The 24,043-nt window shown below is 41.8% G+C and overlaps 1 protein-coding gene across 1 annotated transcript in view; it reads right to left on the bottom strand.

The window, feature by feature from the left end:
• EMID1 (EMI domain containing 1) overlaps positions 1-24,043 on the bottom strand; it is a 78,394-nt gene that overhangs the window by 9,531 nt on the left and 44,820 nt on the right. Inside the window, exons 5-13 of the mRNA XM_018561740.1 lie at positions 22,880-22,941; positions 22,680-22,794; positions 18,724-18,813; positions 12,343-12,462; positions 10,140-10,217; positions 10,001-10,053; positions 9,197-9,250; positions 9,078-9,122; positions 7,684-7,728 (exon numbers count right to left, since the gene is read on the bottom strand). Coding sequence (XP_018417242.1) covers positions 7,684-7,728; positions 9,078-9,122; positions 9,197-9,250; positions 10,001-10,053; positions 10,140-10,217; positions 12,343-12,462; positions 18,724-18,813; positions 22,680-22,794; positions 22,880-22,941 — 662 coding nt within the window. The remainder of the gene's footprint in view (positions 1-7,683; positions 7,729-9,077; positions 9,123-9,196; positions 9,251-10,000; positions 10,054-10,139; positions 10,218-12,342; positions 12,463-18,723; positions 18,814-22,679; positions 22,795-22,879; positions 22,942-24,043) is intronic.

Consider the following 24,043-nt stretch of genomic DNA (forward strand, 5'->3'; position numbering starts at 1 on the left):
ATTCTCTCCCCCTGTGCAGGCAAGAGACAGACACAGCTGTGAGGGATTAACCCCCTCCCACCCACATTTAGCCCTTTATGGGTTAATACATTTGGCAGGTTCAAATACAGTTTTGACAAACAAAGAGTTAAACAGGGCAGGAGTAAGTGACTCATGCAGGATCTTTAAAAGTCTGAAAAAGAAAAGAGTGCTTAGAATTAATAGCAACATACTCATTAACAGCAAGGCTGATTTACAAACCACAAAAATATGGGGGAGCACTGCTTTTTGTTCTGCACCTTACTTTATGCATCCTACACACTCCGAAGCAGATTAAGCCAATTCCTTTTCTTTCTTTTTTTTTTTTTTTAACAAGACCCTGTTAAAGTAGATGCCTCCTGTGGAAGGTGGAAAACTAGATAATGGGAACTGTAAAACTAACTTTTATGTGTATTTCAGCATTTTCAGGCAAATTGAAATAACACGTATTATATATTTGTTACATATACGGTATATTTATCAAAACTGGAGCAGTTGCCTATGGCAACCAATCAGCTTCTCTCCTTAGTTTGTTCAGTTAAGGTTTGAAAATGAAAGGTGGATGCTGATTGGTTGCCATGGGCAACTGCTCCACATTCTGTCTGCTCCAGTATTGATACATTCCCCTCAATATATATATAAACTGAATTTTCCTCTGGTATCCCAGGAGGGTGGTTAATGTTTACCATAATTAACCCTGTTTGTACTGTGCTGGCAGATCTCCTTACCAGTTGTAAACTAGATTTGAATGCGGTCTGTCCTAACAAAGGGTTAAAGATCTACAAGCATTGTATGTTAATGATGTTAATGAGGGCTTCGAAGCACGGTGCGCCCATAGTCTTTCTATGGGGACAGAGTTTCCTGTCACTTTGAAATTGTACTGAAAAGCTTGCAGTCTGCCCAAAGGCCAACTCAACAGAGATATCTAAAAATTAAGACAACATATTTTAAGGTATGCTGCGTGAATAGGAACACATAAACATATATGGTGGTTTTCTAAAACTTGACAGAAGTAGAAATACACAGTCCATCACTATAGGATCACTTTACTGATCAAGCAGATTCAATACAAATAAAAGAAGGGGGGATGAATGGTGCTGGTTGCTAGAGGGTGAACAATAGCAACGGGGACAGGTTCTCTAACAAGCCCAATTCATTTTGCCCGAATAGCTGTTGGCCAGTGTGCATTTGTCTGCCACAGTCAACATGAGATTGGAACCTGGTTCAATTATGTAAATGTTATCTAATGTCTATAGGCTGTTTAGATCCACCCAAAACCAAACATATACAGGGTTATTCACAAAAGTGTGAAGAGTTTGGAGAAGACAGGAGAAGTGAACAATCTAGGACAACATAGCTGATTTGGAAAATGTCTCCAATTCAGCTCACTTTCCAGTTCAGCTATGTTGTCCTAGATTGTTCCCTTCTCCTGCCTTCTCCAAACTCTTCACCCTTGTGAATAACCCTGTTAGTCTTGTTGGGTGCTAGTGGGTTCTATCAGTCATTAGGTTCTAAAAGCAAACTTGTCATGAGTGAATAATGAAGGTTGCAACTGGTGATCCCTGCTCATTACCTGATGCATGCTGTCACTAATTGTATTTTATAGGTATCTTTAAGTATGCACTCTTACTGGTAAGCAAATTAATATACTAGATACATTATGCACTCAGGGCCCTTGTCTTTTGTTATCTGCAGACTTGTGAATGACCTCCTCTATCCTGATCGCATGATGAATGATGATGTGTGAGGTACTTTTGCTGCTAAACCTTGCTACTTCTCCAGCGCATTGAGGTAACACTGCAATGCATGTTAATACTACACATTATGTAAATTAGCACATTGTGTTGCTGTTCTCTCTTAAGGTGCCCATACACTGTGCGATTATCGCACGATAATCGTGGGAAATCCCGCGATCGTACGATAATTGCAAAGTGTATGGAAGGCGTGCGACCGTTTTTCCTGTACGGTCGCACGTCTTTCGTCTTAGGAGCATGCTGGAAAACCAGCCGAGAATCGTACGATTTTCGGCTTGTTTTTAGCATGATCGTAAGATCAATGCCACACGGGCCAGTGTGTGCACGCGCACACTGCCCGTTTGGCATTGCGGTCATCGCAAGCCCGCCCCTCAGGGGGGCGGGCTTGCGATGATCGCAAGTACGATCTGCCTGTCCAAGATGGACATATCGTATGTTTTTTAAATTACTTTGCAACCATCGCAAGACTAAGGTCTCGTTCACACCTAGGCGTATTGCATATGCGCGTCTGTCGCACGACCGTCGCACGTTTTCTTTACCGCGGTTCGCGGTAAAAAAAGTTGCGCGACCGTCGCGCGTTTCCGAAGGCTACTTGGCTGTATCCCAATGGAAACGCGCAACAAAATGGCCCAAAGTAGTACCTGTACCTTTTCAGGCGTGGGCCGTTTTGTAGCGCGTTAGGGACGGGCGGAAATACGCCAAGGTGGGAACGAGACCATTGAATACAATGGGATTTATATTTTTGAGCGTTTTGTAGAGCGTTCGTCAAGCGTAGAACGCGCTACAAAACGTTCAGGTTTGAACGAGGGCTAAGGTCTTGCGATGGTTGTAAAGTGTATGGCCACCTTTAATGACACCTCAATGCACTAAGCCAACATATGTGCAACACACTTGCATTGCAGCGTACCACACTTTTGCACTGCAACACTGTATTGAGGAAATGGCGCATGCCTGACTTTGGCCCATTTTGGTGCATTGCTAATGCATCCAAATCAGTGGGCTACCTAAACACGTTAATGCAAGGCCCCAAGATAGACCAGTGTGAATTGGTCCTTAAGGAATAATTATTTGTTAAAGGAGTTCACTCTCCTTTAAATCACACCAACATACAAAAAATGCAAACACAGGGGAATGGCTCAGTTACAATGAGTAAGTAGCATGAAAAACAAAATCCTAGTTAGCACCTTTCCATATTAATTACCAAGAAGTTTGTGAAGGGTTTAAATACATCTATAGGGAAAGCCAAAAACTACTTCAGGTGGTACCCAAACCTGTCAACAAAGTACAGAATGTCATGTGCTGCAGCAGAAGCTGGTATATCTAGGTAGAGTAAACTGCATAATGTATGAAAACAGGTGTAGGTAAATTCAAAATGACCAATAGGGTCTGTGGCACAAAAATAAGTGCGCATTTATATTTTTCTGGTTCATAATAACCTGTAAGCATGGTTAACTTTTTCAGTTGCATAATTGCACAGACAATAAACACAAAAGTAAGACAATATAGACATTTTATTTTAGTAATAGACGGACTTTCTGTAACTGCAATTCTAGGCAACAAGTGAAACCCATCAGTGAACCACTATGCTTATCTAGCAAAACTGCAGTTGTGCAGTAAAGTTTGCCTTTGCAAAAGAAAAGTCGGCCCTGAATCAAAATTGTTGTTACCTAGAAGTATAAGTGTAAAACAAATAAGATGCAGAAATTATATAAGGTGAAGCCAATTTAAATTGTGTGGATTGTTAACAGGTTTGAGTCATATGATTATAACGTTTGTCCAGTATAGTGGAATGAGAGCAACATCATGTGGTTAGAGTAGTCTTTGCAATAAATAAGGTATTATATGCAAAAGAAACCAAACCCTTTAGACAATTTATAATCCACCAGTATGAATAGGCAATAATACATATGCAGGCTTTATTCACACTACTAAGAGCCGGCTCGTACAGGTCTGAGCGACGTGCGCGGTCGTATCTGGCCGTTCCTGGGAAGGACAGGTGCTGCGTGTGACTGTACGCAGCAGCCTGTTCTTCTCTATGGGAGTACGCAGCCGTACGCTCACCCCGAGCTGCACATGCGGATGGATCCTGTCTGCGTCCGAGCACGGACACCCGCACGGATGTGCAGCTCGGGTGAGCGTGCGGCCGCGTACTCCCATAGAGAAGAACAGGCTGCTGCGTACAAATCACACGCAGCACGTGTCCTTCCGGGAGCGGCCCGATACAGCCGTGCACACAGCACGGATCTGTACAGGCCGGCTTTTAGTAGTGTGAATGAGGCCATATACTTGTGATGTAATTGCTGCATTTAAAAGGCATACCTAGAGTTGGCATCCATTGCCATTTGCACAGGTGAATGCTTCTGGAGTTTGGGTAACTTGCCTTATCTTTGATAACACAGTAGCAGTTCCCAAATTACTTTACTACAGAGTACAGAGGGCAACAGAACTGATCTTGCAACCCAAATTACTCATGATGTACAGTCCATCATAATGTTTGCTTAACGATGAGGAAAGACAGAAACTGCATGCTAGCTAAACACACTATATCACTACTGTCACTATCTTAACATCATTATTCATTGTATCACAATAGAACAAGTACTGAGGTAGATTGAAACATAATATAGCTACAAAGCCATATACAGTATTTAGTTACATGGGGTACCTATATAAAGACAGGAGGAGTTGCTGTACCTTATTTACTGAAAAGCCTTTGTATTTTCAACCTGTCTTTCATTGGGAGTTCCCTGCATCAGATTCCCGCTGGTATACTTAGGGGTTTATTTATAAGCAATTTAGATTAGCCATTTTCCCTGCAAAATTGCATGTACATTGATTCTGTACAAATGGTGGCAAAAACAAATGTTATTAGTATATTTGTTTTCCAGGGCGAATGTAATAGCAGGAAAATACCTCATTATGGCCACTAGATGGAGGTAAGCAGCATAGAAAGTACATTCTTCTTTCCTACAGCCCTCAGCTCCATCTAGTGGCCATAATTAGGTATTTTCCTAATATTACATTTGCCCTGGAAAGAAAATATTAATTTCTGCCTCCATTTGCACAGAACGAATGTACATGCAATTTCGCAGGACAAATGACTCCCCAAATTGTTTTTGTATTATAGACAGGTTTTACGTGATAATTGCAAAATTTGTGTTGTCCCGTTCCACTACACGTCTCAGGACAATTAATGTCACTGACCACAAGTTAGTTAACATTATACTGTTGGAACAAGCATAATAAATGTTATTAAACTGCAGATGTCATTAACTCCTTCACTGCTGGAGATCAAAATACAGCATACAATCGATTTGGCGACATCTGATTTTGATAGAAAATGTATAGCTGTGTACACTGTAAATTTGTTGAAATATTAACAGCATGAAAAGGGAGCATGTTTAAAGTAACAATGTGAAATGTTGCTCAAGGTCTGATGCTGGTTACATCATATCAAAAGGCCTGTGTCGACCTGGCTGTTGTTCCCTTCAGTCACGTTTTGCATTTCCATACAAGTTTATAGGATTACAAAACCGCATAAAGCAGGTCAGATTGATATCATTAATAAATAGTGTATACCTAGAATGGTTCCCCTTTCATAAATGGCTTTATCATTCAAGTGTTTGCTGATCAGAGAATAAAAGTCTCCAGTAGGGAAGTTGTTAGAAGTAGAGGGGTAGTTAGGTTGCAGGCTGTGGGGCAGGAAGAAAAGTTGAGGCAAGGAAAACCCCCACAGCTGTATCAGTCTTTATGCAATGGACCCATTGGACAAGTATGGAATCAGACAACATAGAAACATCTAAATATGTAGTTTTAGGGTAGGTGAAGGTTGATCACAATTATTGTTAAGGAATGCTGTATTAACATGGTAAAAACCTAGAGTTGTAAGCCTTGAACTGGACTGGTTTATTTACAAGCCTGAATGGTTTAGGGGGACTTCCTTTCCAGCATTTTATTCTACACAACACAAACCATCAAGAGTGACTGACAGAGAATACATGCCCACAGCTTCAAGACTTCTCAGCAAAGCTGTGAAGACCATCCAGGAGGTCATCTGCCGTTCGGTCTTTTGACAAAACAGAAAGCAAGGGAGGCTTGGATCTTGACAATTACTGGGGTGTTCACTCAACACATCTTACAATGGGACCCAAATATCAAAATGCTCTTGTTTTGCAACTCCGACCTACATGTTTACAAAACAAAAACAATGTAAACGTACATAATGTGGGAACCCAGGAACCCATGCATTTTTTTTCTAGCCTTGGAGTGTTTAGAGCAGCAAACTCTTTGGTAATTGGTGATGGCAGCCAGGACCTCATCTACTTCACCAGGTTTTGCAAAGGACTTTTTAATTTGCTGTAATGTATCTGCTATATGCATATGCTGTATTACATCCTTCCAACCAAAGCAGATATTTCCATTTTACAATGATGCTGGTAGGTTGATTCACCCAAAATACTGTTTGGGTTCATGGATGGAGGCAGTGATATCCCTGTAGCTGAATCTCTAGGTCCGATTACATGCTGTGCCCATTACAAGAGGACTCTACTGCTTAGATTTTGTATTTAGTTTATATTATAAAGAATTTGGCAGAATGATTTATATTCTTTGGTTGCTTGGGCATAGCAGGGATATCTCACTTCTTAATTTCCTAGTGAATATAAGAATATCATCTAAGATATGATACAACCCAATAATGAATATCTGTTTTGGTTGGAACGACCAATTGCCGCAGTCACCCAAAAAGGTAATTTAAGTGTAAAATAAAATGTTAGGAGAGGAACCCTTCAATGATCTATTTCCCATCGCAGTGTGAGTTATTTTAACATATCACTCCATAGACTGTGAACAGAAGACATACATGAATAAGAAATAAGTGAAGAGATATTTGAAAAAGGAAGCACAGACGTCAATCTGACCTCATAATGTCTAGGAGAAATTTGTTTAATCTTCATCTTAGCAGGATCCCTTTTCCTGAATGAGACTGGGCTTTGTTAATTAATTAATTTAAAATGAATGTTTTATAGCAGTTCACAAGCTGACCTAGAATCACACAGAAAATACTATATATGGGATCACAAGAATGATGATATGAGTCAGGCTGACGTCTCTGAAGGTGCAAGACAAACATTCACTCTGTGAAAATGATGGTTGCACAAAAGGGATAGGTATAAGAAGAATAAATGTCAACATATTAACCTGAAAAGCAAACACTGGCATTTTGTAAGCATATAGCATTTTAACAAGTCAGTGAATTAAGAACAAAAACATTTCTGCTTAAAGGGAACCTGTCAGACATTTTAAATAGGATACCTGCCAAATAACAGGTACCACAAGCCAACTGCTATCACCATTGTTAGCAAAAAAACTATTCTCTGTGCACATTTTGAAGCTATATTCACTTTGTTAATATGTACCTGACTTCTACACCAACTGCCTCCCATTAGGGTACTCTTACTGTAGAGGAGAATGGCAGCTGAATATAAAGCAGATGCAGTCACTGTTCTTCTTTTGAAAACTTTTCGACCCAATCTTTTTGCCAAAAGTCAATTCAGTAACTGGCTGTTGTTGAGCTGGCAGGGCCACACATCCAATTCCTGTGAATCGACCAAAACTCTAACAGTGTGTGGCCAGCCTTAGTCTTTGTAGTAAATCTATTTTAGAGGGACCCACAGAAGCAGGCTTTCAGGATAAAAAAAATATGAGCATATAAGTGGTCTCCTCTAGGGCAACACTTTTTACTATTAAGCCACTTAAATGGCTGACAGGTTGGCTTTGATAACAGCTACCTAATTTAACTTCATGTGCTTCATGACCCCTATGTTCCATGCTGCTGTGCTCTGATATTTTGCACCGTGAATTTCCAGATGCAGCATTGTGATAATGGAACATGGGTTACAGAGACTCTTACCGGCTCCCCTCTCTCTCCAGGTTCCCCTTTATGTCCAGAAGGACCCTATGGAAAATGTAAAAATGGAGACATGCTCAGATGTATTAGAAGGATACATGTAGGAAATTGCTTTGAATATTATAATAAAACAAGCAAACAATCCACAGTCACACAATAAAAAAAAAATCACTATTCTAGATATGTGCTTCCCAGCTATTTCTTAAACATTATTATCTATTAGCAGGCAATAATGAAGAGCACAAAGCACCTCAGCAGGAAAAAAACTCAAAAATCAAATAAAGTCACAGAAAAACCATAAGAGGACCCATTACAGTTGGACTTTTACAGGAATCTGAATATTAACTTTCATTATTATAACTATGCAGTCTTACTTATAAAGGATTTTTACCTTTACTTGCCATGTTTAAGCCTGCCATTTTAACTGGAGTGTCAGGGACAGTTGCCTGCTGAGCTCACATACTGCGAACTGAGAAGACGGTAGGCTGTTGACAGGCAGCTACAATCAGACTTCAGGAACATTTTTACACTATGGAGGCGCTCTCTTTTGTTCCTTTTCTCATAGACTTCGGGTGACTTCTGACCTTCTGGTTGCTTCAAGAATAGCAGGTTCCATATTTCTATCCGAACAGTTTCCTTGCAAACGTTCATTGCTGTATTGTGTTTAATTAACAAGTCTGATACTTTTAAATAGGGGGCACAGCATTTTGTAGCAGGTGTCATGTTGGGAGTGTCCCATGCTACACACATGTCCTCAATGAATAAAGGCACTTTTAGACAAAGTGCACTTATTCTTTTTGCCCCCCTCCCCTGACATAAATGATCCCACCTTGACTACGCAGCTCTATACTTACTGAGATCTGAGGGGCACTACTCCGCTGTTTGTTGACATCCATCGCTGCAAGTCTTCCTCTCCTTGCTGGAAGACAGCCCGATAGATAGAAGTCTGTGGGCCTGTATTCTGCAGGTGTGGCTAGTAGAGGGAGCATTGCAGTTCTGGATGTAAACAATATCAGAACTGTGCACATCAGATCTCAGTAAATACGGATCTGTGGAGGGGCAGTGTGGGTTCATTTAAGTCAGGGTGGGGAACAAAAAGCACAAATGCACTTATCTTTTACATAGTGATTATGTAATTATACAGTGTGTAAAAATGTAGATTATTTCACATGTATAAAACTAAGTACACATGATTCCACATATGTTTAAAAAAACTGCAAACATTTCTTACATTTGCTTATCTATTTCTCTCATGTCATATGAGATTTGTCTGATAGAAATGTTTAGTCCATATGCAAATTTAGTCCAAACATTTAGTCCAAATGTTTAGTTAGTAAATATGCAGCAAAGGTACTAAGCATAAATGGCATGGTAAGATAGGATTCTTTAATATTTACCAATTCCCCTTTTGTCCCAGGCTCTCCTGGCTGACCAGTTGGACCCTGCAGGCAAGACAGAACTGTTAATTTTACATATATCTATCTAACTTCTCAATCTGTTTTATTTCTCTACTTACAGTATCTCCTTTCTCTCCCCTGAAGCCATCCCTTCCTGGAGGGCCAGGTAACCCCTACAGAGCAACAAAATAGACCAAGAATGGACCAAAGTATCCAGTAAATTTTAAGTTTATACAATGCAAACAAACAACACAAAGCATTTGTGTTTAATAACAGAGCTATTGTTATTAATGGCATGCAAATGTGGATTGGATATGTAAATATTGTTATTGTTTTGACTTGTACTTAGGTATGCAAAAGTATAGCTTTTACTATTTATTGGCAACCGATTCTATTTTTCCTAAAGAGAAATCCATCAAGAGAAAAAGATCCACTTCAAGGCTGAACTCCATACAGTTACCAATTAATGTATACTCTGTACTTTATTTAAAAAAAAACCAATACATCTGACTCAGAATCTTATAATCACCTGCAAAGCACATATAGAGGAGGCCCTAGTAGCCACTCAGACTCTGCTACAGTGCACATGTGCTGAGAAGGCATATGTTGACTGCAGGGAAAGATCAGAAAGATGACCTCATGAGTGTGCTTCTCTTCCTTCACTGTTTAATCACAGCCTGGACCTTGCTGTACTGCTTCACTGCAGTAGAAAAAATTACCAGCCTGGTTATGTCCAGTTTGCATGTGTAAATTTCAGGACTAACTGGGCAGAAAAAGAAAGCTCTTGGCAGGTAAAACAGCTTACTCATATGCATTCAAACTGTGTATTTAGCCGTAGTTTGCCTGGAGGACAGATTATTTGTATAAAAGAGAAGTCCATACAGAATTTGTTGCACAGAAATCCCAATGTACACTCAACATACGTTTTGGCCCATCACTCCAGGTGGCCCAGTTTTTCCCTGTGGTCCTGGTGGCCCTATTGACAAAAAAGGCATGATAACATCATTAACCATCCTGCCAAAAAACAAACAAAAGAAAACACATACTGTAGGCAGCAGTTACCTGCTGGACCTGGGGGACCTCTGGGTCCCTGAACATTGTATCCCCCACTTTCAGAAAAACGGTTTGAATTGAAAAGATCTGCAAAAAATGTAAGAAAAATAAGTTGCTCTTAAAATATGTTTAGTTTAGGAAACATTTTAGATTAGTCACATTATGTCAGTTAAAACAATAATACTCTGAAACAGCATGTGAACAGTAACTGTGATGAACCTTTCCTCTTTTTCTCACTTTTCTGTAACAAATTGTTTGCTCTCCCAGATTAAAGTGACACGAAACTCAAGAGGTAAAACTTAAAAATACATTCAAGTTCTTTAATAACAAAAATGTATTTTATTTGTGTATCCCTCGGCTGTAGATCTTTAAATCATCTCTGATTGGTGCTGACACTGTCCTTCCTTCTGGAGGGTGGCTACTTTTCTTCCCCATGGTCCCTGTGTGTGTTGTAAAGTAGTCACCGCTCCAAGATCACTCCTGTGATAGACTACAATCTCAATAGAAATTAGTTAACTAAATGTGAGATTGTAGGCCAATCCATTCTCCAACAGAATTTGAGGTGAGTGTACTCACTGGCTCTCCAAAAGAGTTTGAGGTCGGTGTACTCACTGACTGTCTAACAGAGTTTGAGGTGGGTGTACTCACTGACTCTCCAACAGAGTTTGAGGTGGGTGTATTCACTGGCTCTCCAACAGAGTTTGAGGTGGGTGTAGTCACTGGCTCTCCAACAGAGTTTGAGGTGGGTGTACTCACTGGGTCTCCAACAGAATCTGAGGTGGGTGAACTCACTCATTCTCCAACAGAGTTTGAGGTGGGTGTACTCACTGGGTCTCCAACCGAGTTTGAGGTGGGTGTATTTATTGGCTCTCCAACAGAGTCTGAGGTGGGTGTACTCACTGACTGTCTAACAGAGTTTGCGGTGGGTGTACTCACTGACTCTCCAACAGAGTCTGAGGTGAGTGTACTCCCTGGCTCTCCAACAGAGTTTGAGGTGGGTGTACTCACTGACTCTCCAACAGAGTTTGAGGTGAGTGTACTCACTGACTTTCTAACAGAGTTTGAGGTGGGTGTACTCACTGACTCTCCAACAGAGTTTGAGGTGAGTGTACTAACTGACTTTCTAACAGAGTTTGAGGTGGGTGTACTCACTGACTGTCTAACAGAGTTTGAGGTGGGTGTACTCACTGACTGTCTAACAGAGTTTGAGGTGAGTGCACTCACTGACTCTTCTACAGAGTTTGAGCTGGGTGTACTCACTGACTCTCCAGCAGAGTCTGAGTTGGGTGCACTCACTGACTCTCCAGCAGAGTCTGAGTTGGGTGCACTCACTGACTCTTCTACAGAGTTTGAGGTGGGTGTACTCACTGGCTTTCTATTGAGTTTGAGGTGTGAGAGTACACTCAGTATAGGAAGTTAACAGGAATAACACATGTACAAAAATCTTGCCCAACAGCAGAGGGTGGAAGGTCACAGACACACAACACAAAACACACTGGTTAATGAGGCTAGTAACGACACATAGCTGATAGAGACAACCTAAGGCTGTTGTTGCCAGGGGGTGACCATCCAACCCTAGGTAATGTTGCCTTGCTGTTAGCAACCTCAACTGCAAGATTAGAGACTGGTGCGTAGCTCTTCAGAGACTTCAAAAGATTAACTGACATCAATCAAACTTGCATTAATTATTAACTACCAACTGACCCCCAAATATTTACTGACCCTCTTTTGACCCCAAGCCATTTTATCAACCACTTGAATAGTCCTATCAACCCTTGGGGTCAAAAACTACCGCTTTGGGGAACCCTGTGTTGATGGAATTACAAAAGTAATTTTCAATCTTTTTAAATCTGCAGATTTCTTTAAAATAATGCCTGGCGATCCTGCCATGAAGGGTCTTGTTTAGGCACTTGCTGCTATATGGCGACGACACCCTGTCACGGTCTCCTTTCATTGCCACCCTGTCACATGGACTACCAATGGAGACTACAAGTGGCTATAGTTTCTATTGGTAGGTGGCTTTCAACACACATTACACAAGCAGCGCCTACTGTTGTCACCACAGGAAGCATGTCTTGAAAAATACCATGCAGCTCAGCTGACACATGCATTCATGTAGACAGGAAGTGGCTTCATAAAGGCTGCAGGGGATCACCCCGTCACTGAGATGCAACAAAGGATTATACTTTCATTGATTAAGCCTAATACTTACCCTGATCTACAAGTCTCTGATATCCTGGAGCAGGGGGACCCGATGGCCCAGGAGGACCTCTCTCTCCAGGGGCACCTGCAGCACCATCCTTTCCAGGAGGACCAGGAGCACCAGGAGGACCTAAATATATGATAGGTATTAATATAACTGTAAACTGAGTTAGACAAATAAAGCAAGGAACATGCATCAGTGGCATTACATATACACTGTGTGAACTAGCACTTTGTCTGACACCTGCAAAATAATTTCAGTGTCATAGAAAAGTATAGCTACACATTGTAGTTTTATACTAACTTTAGGGCACCAATTTGACTTAAAGAGGACTTTTCATATATTATGCAAATCTGCATGAATAAACTCCTAACATATCACAATATACAACAATGGTAAAATGTTTTCAAATCTGCTGCACCTGAAATCATTAACAAGCAGTCCTCAAATTCCAACCAAGTGACTTTGCATAGGATGAGATGACGTAATCAGTCTCTTCCCTCTGCTGCTAACCTCTAGAGAATCACGAGATGAGAGGCTGCAGCAGTGGCTGTTCACACTGCATTATCTCAACATGACAGTCTAGAAAGTAGACACTAACCCTGGATGATGCATGAACAAAAACATTGCTGTCTTTCTGGAGAGAAAGCAGATAAAGGAATTGGCATTGATTTGCTAAAGAAGTAGAGGCTGTTCAAATTAAAAGCTCACTTTGCAAAGTGAATGTTAGTAAATAAGGTGTGTTTGTTTTTAGTACACAATTAAATGCTAGCAAATACCCTGTTTTTTTAATCTCCCTGGCACATAAGTAGACATTAGCAGGGAACACAAGTTTAACTTATTTAATAAATATTCACTTTACAAAGTGAACATAGACTTTGAAACATGAACATTAATTTGCTAGAGGAACAGCCTGTGTTTCTTTAGTAGATAAACCCTATTGCCTGGGAAGTACTGTGTTCTCGGAGAGATAACAAATACCTCTAAGTGTTACAAGTACACATACACATTACATAGCATGCATATACTTAGATATATCTGATGGTAGGTTGGCTTTAACGGGCCTGGCCCACATTAGATGTAAGCTTCTTGGGAGCATGCCAAACATAAAGCAACTTTCTTCTAGCTCAAGCTGCCTAATTCTTTCAGCCATCCTGCCATTTTAGCATGTAGTCTTGCACACAAGTGGCTAGTAACAACACATAACTGATAGAGACTGGTGACCCTCTGATCCTAGAGAGCCCCTGGCCATGGGGAAAATTGGGGAGAAAACCTTGAGGGATCCTGCTCCTTGCCTAGCAAAGTTTGCCAGCTCTGCAGTCCAAGATGGCAACGACGACGCAGATACAGACTAGTGAAATATAAATGTCTTTAATCCAATGCCCTCCTTACCTACGTGGACAGCAAAACCTCAGAGTGAAAGCTTGGTAACTGGAAGTACGCCACACAAAGCTACAACAGCTCTAACAGAGTAGGATAACGATTCAGAACCCTTTAATCGCAAATAATGAATGCCATGCACCAGTGTCAAGCCTCCCACACACACCATAGATAGAAACTCTAAGGGAGTTATTCACAAAGCAGCTAGGAGAATAACCCAGCCAAAGCGAACTGAGCCAAACGACGTTCGGCTATTCAATCCGGCTCAGTACGGCTGATTTCAGCTGTACATCGGCTGAAATCAGCTGTACATTGGCTGCCTTTGGTCAGCCGAACATGCTCTGCATGTTCAGCTGAGCCTAAGTGCGGAAGGACAGCTCACTTGCTACCGTTCCCCCCTATTCTCATAGCGGCCGAACGGTAGTAAGTGAATAGCTGAATGCCGGCTCGGCTATTCTGCTCGGTGCCTGAAAGAAAAGAAAGGGAAAAAAATTTGTTGGAAAAATACGTAAAGAATGGAAATAGTCAAATAAAAAAAAGATATTTTAAAGAAAAGAAAAAAAAATTGGGCGCAGCTAACTGTGACAGCTATGACAGGTCATTTGGGGATGCTGATCTGTCATTACAACTGGGCGGAGCCAGCCGTGACATCACAGCTGGCTCTGCCCAGCTGTCATTTGCGGCTGGAACTGCCGGCTTTCGGCAGGCCATTCGTCACTTCGGCTCAGTCTGCCACCTTCGGGTGCTGTACGGGCTACTATGAATAGCGCGTACAGCAGCCCTTGGGTTCGATTGAACCGAAGGGCTCTGGCAGCCGAAGAGCGCCGAAGGATCAGCCGAAGCAACGGCTGGATCCCTCGGCTCTTTAATGAATAACCCTCTAAGAAATTATCTCTCCATTTTAAAACAAGGTATGTAAACTAGAAGACAAAGGGTCACTGACACAGAACAGAGAATCAGTGATCTTGAGGACACTGTTACCCCTATGCACAATTAAGTGAGAGAGGTAAAGGAAGGCCTATCTGGAAATATATCCAAACTTAGTGATTTGAAGATAATGGGGATAAAGGATAATGTTTGCCTTGAAAGCGGGAATTCTCCAGTTTGTTTTCTACAGAACATGCACATTGGATTCCCATGAGACCTCTCCCAAGGCCTCTTATCGCCCGCATCCTTCCCTTCAGCAATAAAGAAAAGATACTGAGACTAGCCAAATTGTCTAAAGAACTACTGTACAATGGAAATGTAATTGCCATATATCTAGATCTGCTACCATGCAAAAATGTTAAAAAGTGACACCAGGATCTTAATATCTCATACAGCATGATTCATCTAGCTAAACTGCAGGTGGTGGATAGGGGGAAGGCACTATTCTTCAATTTCCCAGTAAAGGTCTCCCAGTGGCTTGCTACTAAAGTACATTCTGAAGGACGCAAATCAACAACTTCTAATTAGCTGTCACAGTGGCTTTCTGCTCACAAATGTGCAAAGCAAGTACTGACTCTACTTATACCACTGCCCTTGAGACCTACAGTATATAACATAGTTATGCTTTGGATACCTTTTGGAATATATCAGAAATGTTACTTTTGGTAACCAGATAAAACTCCTATAGCAGAATCAAAAGATTTTTCAGTTTTGCAATAAAAACACACATACACTGGCATATCTAGCTAGGCTTCATCATATGTCCACATGAATATCCCAATTAGGGATGTTCAGATACCAAGTACAGTACTCTGTACAAGTACAGATACTTTTCCAGCTCCAGTACTAGACTAGAGAAAAATTAAAACGTTAGGAGGCAGCTGTCATTTGTAAGGAGCACACAGAGCTCCTGGGATTCATACATCCCCATTTTAATGCATGCTTTTTTAAATATATATAAGTGATGCACCGATACAATTTTTCCAAGTAAAAGTATCGATACTTGTCCAAGTACTTTCAGATACAAGTACTGGTACATTTTTGTTTATTGTCATGTGACAGTTTTTATAAATCAATAAAGACTAATGATTTCAGGACAGTGGTGGAGTGCCAGAGCCAGGTCCCAGCTACAAACGCTGCAACCCTGGTAGTTTTCGTGAAAATGCCAAGTATCTGCACTGGTATCTGGACATCCCTAATCCCAATTATATGACGGTATTAAACTAGGTTGCATTGTCCATGGTAGAGATTAAGACATTTTTTTTGTTATCTGTCTCAAAGATGAGCCAAATAACAGCAACAGCTTCTGTTACCATGCATCTTGGAGATATAATGTTTTTTGTTTTTTTTTTCAAAATACGCCTAAGTCCTGATCCCAGGCCAACATATACGGCTGTTTAGGGGGAGAATCGAGCAATATGGAGTACAACATGGAGATAGCTCCTCTCTGATTGTTGGCTTGGATATACCAACGCTCGTATGGGCTGGGGCTTCCACGGGAGTCCCCCCGTGAGAGTATAGTGTTTAAAAAATGCGTAATCTGATTGGAGATATAATGTTAAGAAACATGGCAATCATGTTCACACAAATCTATTGTAGTTACATTCCGAATAACAATATTTTTGAATGTTTCTAAAACTGAAGGCTTAAACATGAAATTTAATGATACTATAATTACTCCATCAGTCTTCATCAGTAACAGTATTTTTTCTAGTACAAACAAAACAACTAAGCCTTTGTAAAAGACTTTTCAAGCAAAACACAGAAGGGGGCAGTCTTGTTGCAAGAAAAAACACCTAGCGATCCAAAAATAAACCTTTAGAATACTGGTTACAATTCTAGTTAAAGACAAATGTTTCCATATTTTCCATTTCTGAATAATATAAGCCTAAGATGTGAAGTTCAACTCCAGCCAGTACACTTATACTTGGGTCTTGGCTAGAATGTATAAGGGTTACAACCCTCTTCATTTTGTACTGTGATTTTGCTGGGATATTTTCACATTGTAAGATTTGAACAAACAGGAAATAATCCTTTTTTGCTAAAGAGACATTGTATATCTTCTTAATGGAGTACAAGAGCAGTAATCTCAATGCACCTTGACGGCCGGTTAACACCACGAAGTCTGCGATCCAGAGCGTTTGGCCTCTGGAACGCAAGCCGGCTGGCTCCCTGCGTTCCCGGGGCGGGGGGGGCGTGACGGTGCATTGAAGTCAATGACACCGCAGCCACGCCCCCCACCTGCAGTGCGATAGCCGCACCTGGAACGCAGACACATTGGTGCCTGCGTTCCGGTCCAGTGCGATCTGAAAAATAGTGTTTGCAGCATTTTTGCAGATTGCACTGGACTGGAACGCAGGCACTAATGTGCCTGCGTTCCGTGTGCGGGCAATCGCACTGCAGGCCTGGGGGCGTGGCTGCGGTGCAATTGAATTCAATGCACTGCCACGCCGTCCCTGAACGCAGGGAGCTGGCCGGTTTGCGTTCCAGTGCGTTCCAGGGGCTGAATGCTCTGGAACGCAGACTTTGTGGTGTGATCCGACCCTGAAAGTGCTGAAAGTTCGTAGCTCTGTACTGACTGGTACTGGTCTAAGCATTGCACCCATAATTCACTGATCACGGTTGCAATGCTTTACAGGCTGCAGGGCAAAACAAAAAAATGCACATTTCTTCCTTTATAAATGTGTATGAAATTGTAGTGCTCACCCCCGAAGGAGCCGCTGAATGCCCAGTTCATCTCTAGTCTGTCTAGGGTATGTTCTTCAGCTGCCCACCCATTGGCATTAACCGCCTTTCTTCTGGTGACCACAAACTGACGTCCACTCCCGTAGTAAAATGCTGAATAACGTTTTATTGAACATCTTCACTGAGGGGAGAGGGTATAGGAGTTCTAGGTGTCCAGGGGTAACTGACAAGAGCTCCAGACTCACCAGACCTGGTTGGCATATCAGAGTAGATCCACTTGGGAGGCAGCGGATAGCAACTGATGTAGCAGATATGCAGGATGGATACAGATCCTCAAACAGGAAAGACACCGACCATATTCCTGAAGTCCTCTTAGTTCCAGGGTACTTCAAGAGCCAGCATTGGTCCCGGTTCTCTTCCTCTAACCGCAACACAGGCCTCCTCCATGTTGAAGGCCTCAGGGATACCTTTCCCTTACACCAGCCCATGCCCACCCCCAGGCCTCAGGCCTAGACTGGGGGGCAGGCTGAACAGCACCCAGCCCTATTCCATGGCTGGTCCCGGCTAGTCTGAGCACATAGCAAACCCAGTGATTGCCTGCTGTACTATACATACACTACAGTATCTATCATTGGCTGTCCCACAATATGACAGAGTCACACTCCGCCCAGGAGGGTACAGGCAATGCCAGATAACTGCCACTATAATCCAGCCAGGCTGGCTACAGCCCTGGCTACCACTAAATGTCTAGTGGCCACATCACAGAAGGTGAGGGGGGCTACACAATTATTTTATTTTTTCGTAAAAGAGAGGACTGTGGTGTCTTAACTCGGTTCACACGTGAGCGTATTTTTTCAGCTCATTTTTTAGCTCGCTTTTTTCGCGTTGTTTAGCACGTTTTTCCGTTCAGTGAAACGTGAGTTTCACTGGCTGTATGATTTTTTTCCCCCCTTATTTTCTCTATTTAAAAAAAAAAAATTAAAAAAATGTTCACTTTCAAACTTCCCGCCGGCTCCGCCCCCCAGCGACGCGGCCGCTCGCAAGGGACGGAACCCGGAAGTCGGCAGCCGCCGGAGGACACAGCGGGGATGGCGGACAAGGTAAGACCTGTACGCTGTATTCCCGAGTGTGGCTTGGGGTTACCGCTTTGTTAACCCCGATCCACACTCGGGAATACCAATGGAAACGCGTTGAAAAACGTCCCAAAGAAGTTCCTGTACTTCTTTGGGTGTAGGGCGTTTTTAAGCGCGTTCCTGCGGGCTGTAAAACGCCCAGGTGGGAACCGTGCCCATAGGCAATTATTGGTTTTCACATGTTGAGCGTTTTACAGCGCATAGGAATGCGCTGTAAAATGCCCAGGTGTGAACCAGGCCTAAATCAAAAACACTGTTGTCCTACCTGGTGGTCCTGCCAGGCCTTTCATTACTAGTGATCCTTGGCTCCCTGGAGTACCTATTGGCCCTACTGTGCCTTTTCTTGTGCTTATGCCTGAAAGAAAGACTAGTGAGTACCTAGTAAAAAGTAACTAAATTGATCTTGTTCTGTAGAATTTGTTTTAATGAGCATGCATTTTGCTCTCCATTGTTTGTTTTACATTAGTTGTAGGGATGCACCGATACCATGTACAGTACTCGGTACAAGTACAAGTACATGTACCGATACTTTTCGAGCTCCAAGACTAGACTAGAGAAAAATCCAAAAGTTAGGAGGCAGCTGTCATTTGTAAGGAGCACACGGAGCTCCTGGGATTTGTACATCTCTGTTTTAATGTACGATTATGTTTTTATAAATATAAATAAAGGGATGCACAGATACCAGTTTTGTGAGTACGAGTACTGGTACTTGCCGAGTACTTACAAGTATGAGTACTGATACATTTTTGTTTATTGTCATGTGACAGTTTTTCTAAAACAATACAGACTAATGATTTCAGGACAGTGGTGGAGCGCCAGAGCCTGGTCCCAGCTACAACCGCTGCAACCCCGGTAGTTCTCATGAAAATGCCAAGTATCTGCACTGGTACTCGAAAAGTATCAGTGCATCCCTAATTAGTTTGATTCACAGCAACAGGTTTACACTTATATAACCTGGTTTTACTAATAATATGACCTACAGTATATTCAATGCAGTTCGGTGGAAATCCACTTCCACACCTTCAGTAAAGGAGTGGTTCCAGAAAATTGCTTGTATAGCCGAAATGGAAGAATTGATCCATGAAGCCCATGACAGGCTCTCCCAATACAACTTTACATGAGCTTGCTGATTCCACTTTCAGACAACGCCTGCTTATGTTCAATTAATGGACGCCTGAACTGGGACAACTTTTTGGAGGTTGCCGGGTGCTGTTTTAACTTTGAGTGGTATGCCTGGTATTAGTCTATTCCCTGTGCTCATGCTCTCTGTCTTTCTTTCTCCTCTTCCTTCCACCTCCACAACCACCTCCCTTGGGGTTTTCTTTTCTCTTTCTTTCTCCTCCTTTCGTTCCTTCTTGATCCATTAACCCTTCCCTTTTCCTGGAGTATGTTTAGATATCCCTGCTGCTTTTTGATCTTCTTAAGTGTAGCTCTTGTTATGAGCATTGGATCTGCAGGACCTATCTGTGTTTCTTTTTATTGGCACTGTCCATACTTTCCCATATGTGTTAAGGTGCCCACACACCTTGCAATTTATCTGCAGATTTTCTGTGGTCAGATGGAAAAAGTGCAACAGATTGGCCCAGGTGGAGATTACTCCATCCACACAGTTAAGTGTAGATGGAGGAATCTGTTGCACCTTTTCCATCTGACCACAGAAAATCTGCAGATAAATTGTAAGGTGTATGGGCAGCTTAACCCTGCTATGGTGCTGATATGTCATATTAATGTTACCTTCCTTTTACACTTTTAGTATGATTGTGCTGTTTTTACATATTTTACATTGTGCTTAACATTCTTATTATTTCGTGTATCTGTTTACTACACATGTTCTTTGTTATGTTTCAATAGAAATTTTTTGTTGGAAAAAAAATAATATGACCTATATAACTTGTTTACATTTGTCTGTATTCTAACTGCATTTTACAAATTACTGTGAAAGATCCCATTTGTTTGCTTTAAATGGTAAAACAAAAACATAACATGCAGGATCTTTCTTTCCAACACTGGTAAATATAATCATTTTAAAATGATGAACTTTGACCTGTATGTTCTGGTTGGCTTTCAATGTACAATCTAGTAAGTGTATAAACTGGATGTGTATTAACTGGATGACATAAGCAAAGCACATTTACATTCTGTGATTCATTTTTATTTCATGGGTAAATGAAGCAGAAAAAAATAAGCTGGGGGTAGTCACAAGCCTTTCTGTAACTCAAGCCTTTCTGTAACTCAAGCAACTCACACCGCTCTATTTTTTCTGTGCATGCTTTTGATTAGGTGGCTGTGCTGTTCAATGATAATTCTGTATATAAAGCAGGTATCATGCTGCCTCCAAATATGTGCTGGGGTTTTAACTTTCACAAAAATAATTATGCGATCACGTTGATGACAAGGTGTTGAGGCGTGTATAAAATGGTGCCATCATTCATGTGTGCCTAGAGCAGTATGGACTTTAATATGACGCTACCAGTCACTATGTTTCTCACCTTCCTGAGCTATGAAGGAATCTCTGGATGGTGGTGTCATAGATCCTGCAAGATGAAGATATTTAACAAAGATTACTGCAGTGGAGAGGAAGATAGTGTCAACTCCAATTGTTATCAAGCAGGGCAAACAAATCATACCACTGCAGTGTGGGTCACACGGACATGTGCAAGAGGTGAACATATGGGATTTACTGCCACTGCGCCGACCACACAGGACGGAGATCCACATTTCCTGTGACCTATTCCTTCCTTTCTCACATGTGTGCAATGTCCTGTGACACATCTTAATCTATTAGGTCACCACATGCAAGAAAATTTAATATGCATAGAGTAAATAAAGTAACCACTGCATACAGAAATATGAGACCAACACACATGTGCCTGTCCATTATTACACATTTGGCCAGCATTAGATTTGCACACATCAATTTAGAATTTTCCTTTTTTCAATGTATTTTTTGTATAGTTTGCTACATGTGTGTTTGCTGGTTTATTTCCATTTTTTCTTCTCAATTTTTATTTAAACAACTATCATGATTACAAAGTTTCTCATTTGATATTTTTGTTTTGTTTTGCACGTTGTAGACTGTATATGAAAAAAAATTAATAAATTGATATACAACATATGCTACAACCCTGTCGACTTATTACATTTTTTTAGCCTGTCCATTGAATGAAAGTAATCAAATCATGGGTGTTAATAGGAGCTGATGATGGAGCAAGGGGGAAGAGTATGGATCAAGACTTCATTTGCAGAACGCAGGATAGTTGGGTCATGTGATAAAGACAGAGGATGATGGTGAATGGAAGGTGTATGCTACTTGAGAGTTTAATGTTAAATGCAGAGGCGTAACTAGTGACCCTCAGGGCCCCGGTGCAGTAAAGCCCCCCCCCCCCCAAGAAAAAGATTAGATACTTAAAAAAAAAAAAAGACAAAAAAAAAATTCAAACCAAACCTCCTCTTCCATGTCCCCAGCTACCCCCCTGCTCGTCCCCAGCTTTCAGCTCCCTGACCCCACACTCTCCTCTCATATGTCCCCCTTCATAATCTCAGCTCCCTATAACTCCCTCTTCGTGTCAGCAGCACGCCTCTGACACCCAGGGAGTTGGAGCTTTTCATAGAACACAGGCAGTTCTACGGTTGGCAGCCGTTCTGTGTGATGAGGGGGCGGGGATAACCCGCTTCCCACTCATTTAGTGGCTGCGCCGATTTGATCATTCTTCACGCTGTGCCCGGAACAAGGTGAGGGGAGCAGCGTGAAGCATGCAGGGCCCAGGACAGGAGGCAGAGGTCCTGGTACTGATGTTAGCGGTTACCAGGATATTAAATATCCTGATAATCAGGGGTTACTACGGGCCCCGTCCTCCTGTCCTGGGACCCCTCTAAGTGGCAGAACTCCAGGGCCCGGTCGCGGCTGCGACCTCTGCGACCCTGGTAGTTCCGCCACTGGTTAAATGTGTTTCCAATAGTCCTCTAGTACTGCTGTCAGGGAACAGGGAGTGCTTTTATCTCTTTCTATTATACAGCTTCAGTTGTAGTTACAAACCAATTAGATATACCGCTACAAACACATGGATATGATATTTTTAGGTTTTCATGATAACTTATGCAATCAATAAAGCTTATATGAATCAGGTAAATACAGATCTGCAGTTTTTTAACACAGTAAAACAAAACAATGAAATGATTTAAAGTGCAATAATATCGCAGTAAGTACTATATAAATCCTACCCTTTATGCCCACCTCCCCAGGACTACCACGTGTTTGTGGGCTTCCCCACAGCCCCGCTGACTGAGGTGGAGATCGAGTCCCTTGTGCAGCATCAGAAGCTGCAATCATGGCAACCTATAGACAGAAGTAGATGATTAACCTCTCTGATATACAGTATTGGCGACAAACACATAAATTCTGCCACAATTGCTCAGAATACCTTGGCTTCCAAGGAGCTTAGGCGTTCACTTAGCTCTGGAATCTGACTGCAGTTCAGACATCCTATGTACAGTGGGGGAAAAAATGGATTCAATTAAAAATTTTATTTTATTAGTGAATACATCAAACACAGTTAATATCGATTTGTCTATTTTCTCTGAACAAAGGCCAGAAATTTTCTCAGGTGAAGAGAAGCAATAATTGATCATGCAGATTCCATGAAGAATTTTTGAACTTGAAGACATCTGTTGATCTAGAATAGGGCGAATGCCTCCCTATGCAATGGGGCCGGTGGACAGGTTTGAGTAGAAACTCTGGAACCTGTCCTCTTCTGGGACAAGAGCTATGACCCCTTGAGAAGGGAGCTCCTTGACAGCAGCATGATGTTCCACCTGCTTTTGTAGAGAAGTTGGCAAGCTTGAAGTGGGGGAGGCAGAAATTAAAACTCTAGTTTGTAGCATCTGGATACAACATTCTGGATCCAAGCATCTGAGATGTCCTGGGACCAGATGTCCAAGAAATCTGACAGACATCCCCCTACACTAGCAAATGGGGTGCCCCCTTATTGAGAGGTAGGCTTGTTTCCAGATTTGGCCAGTTTGGAGGTCTAGATCTTGCAGCAAAACTGCATTTCGTGTTTGGACCCTGAGGCCTGAGGGAAACAAAAGGAACTCTTCTTCGTCTCAAGAGCCAAATGATTACCTGCTGGAGTTTTTGCCTTCTTTTTCTGGGGTAAAAAATAACGTTCCCTCCCCCTATCCCTATGACTTCCTTGATATAGGTGGCTACGGAGTTGCCAAAAAAGCATTCACCTGCAAAGGGCATCTGCAGACCAACATTCGAGTCACATACAGGGCTATTCACAAAAGAGTGAAGAGTTTGGAGAAGGCAGGAGAAGGGAACAATCTAGGACAACATAGCGGAACTGGAAAGTGAGCTGAATCTGAGAATTTTTCCAAATCAGCTATGTTGTCCTAGATTGTTCAATTCTCCTGCCTTCTCCAAACTCTTCACCCTTTTGTGAATAGCCCTGATAATCTCGCTCATAAGTACTGAAAGGAGGCCCATCCTGTATATCTGGCAAAGTATATCCATTAACCCATTAAAACGATAGTGCAAGGCCATGGGCAAGACAGTCTGACAGGCTGACATGACTGCAAGAGTA

The sequence above is a fragment of the Nanorana parkeri genome, unplaced genomic scaffold (assembly GCF_000935625.1).
Source record: "Nanorana parkeri isolate BGI_ZX_2015 unplaced genomic scaffold, ASM93562v1 scaffold540, whole genome shotgun sequence".
NCBI classification, from domain to species: domain Eukaryota; kingdom Metazoa; phylum Chordata; class Amphibia; order Anura; family Dicroglossidae; genus Nanorana; species Nanorana parkeri.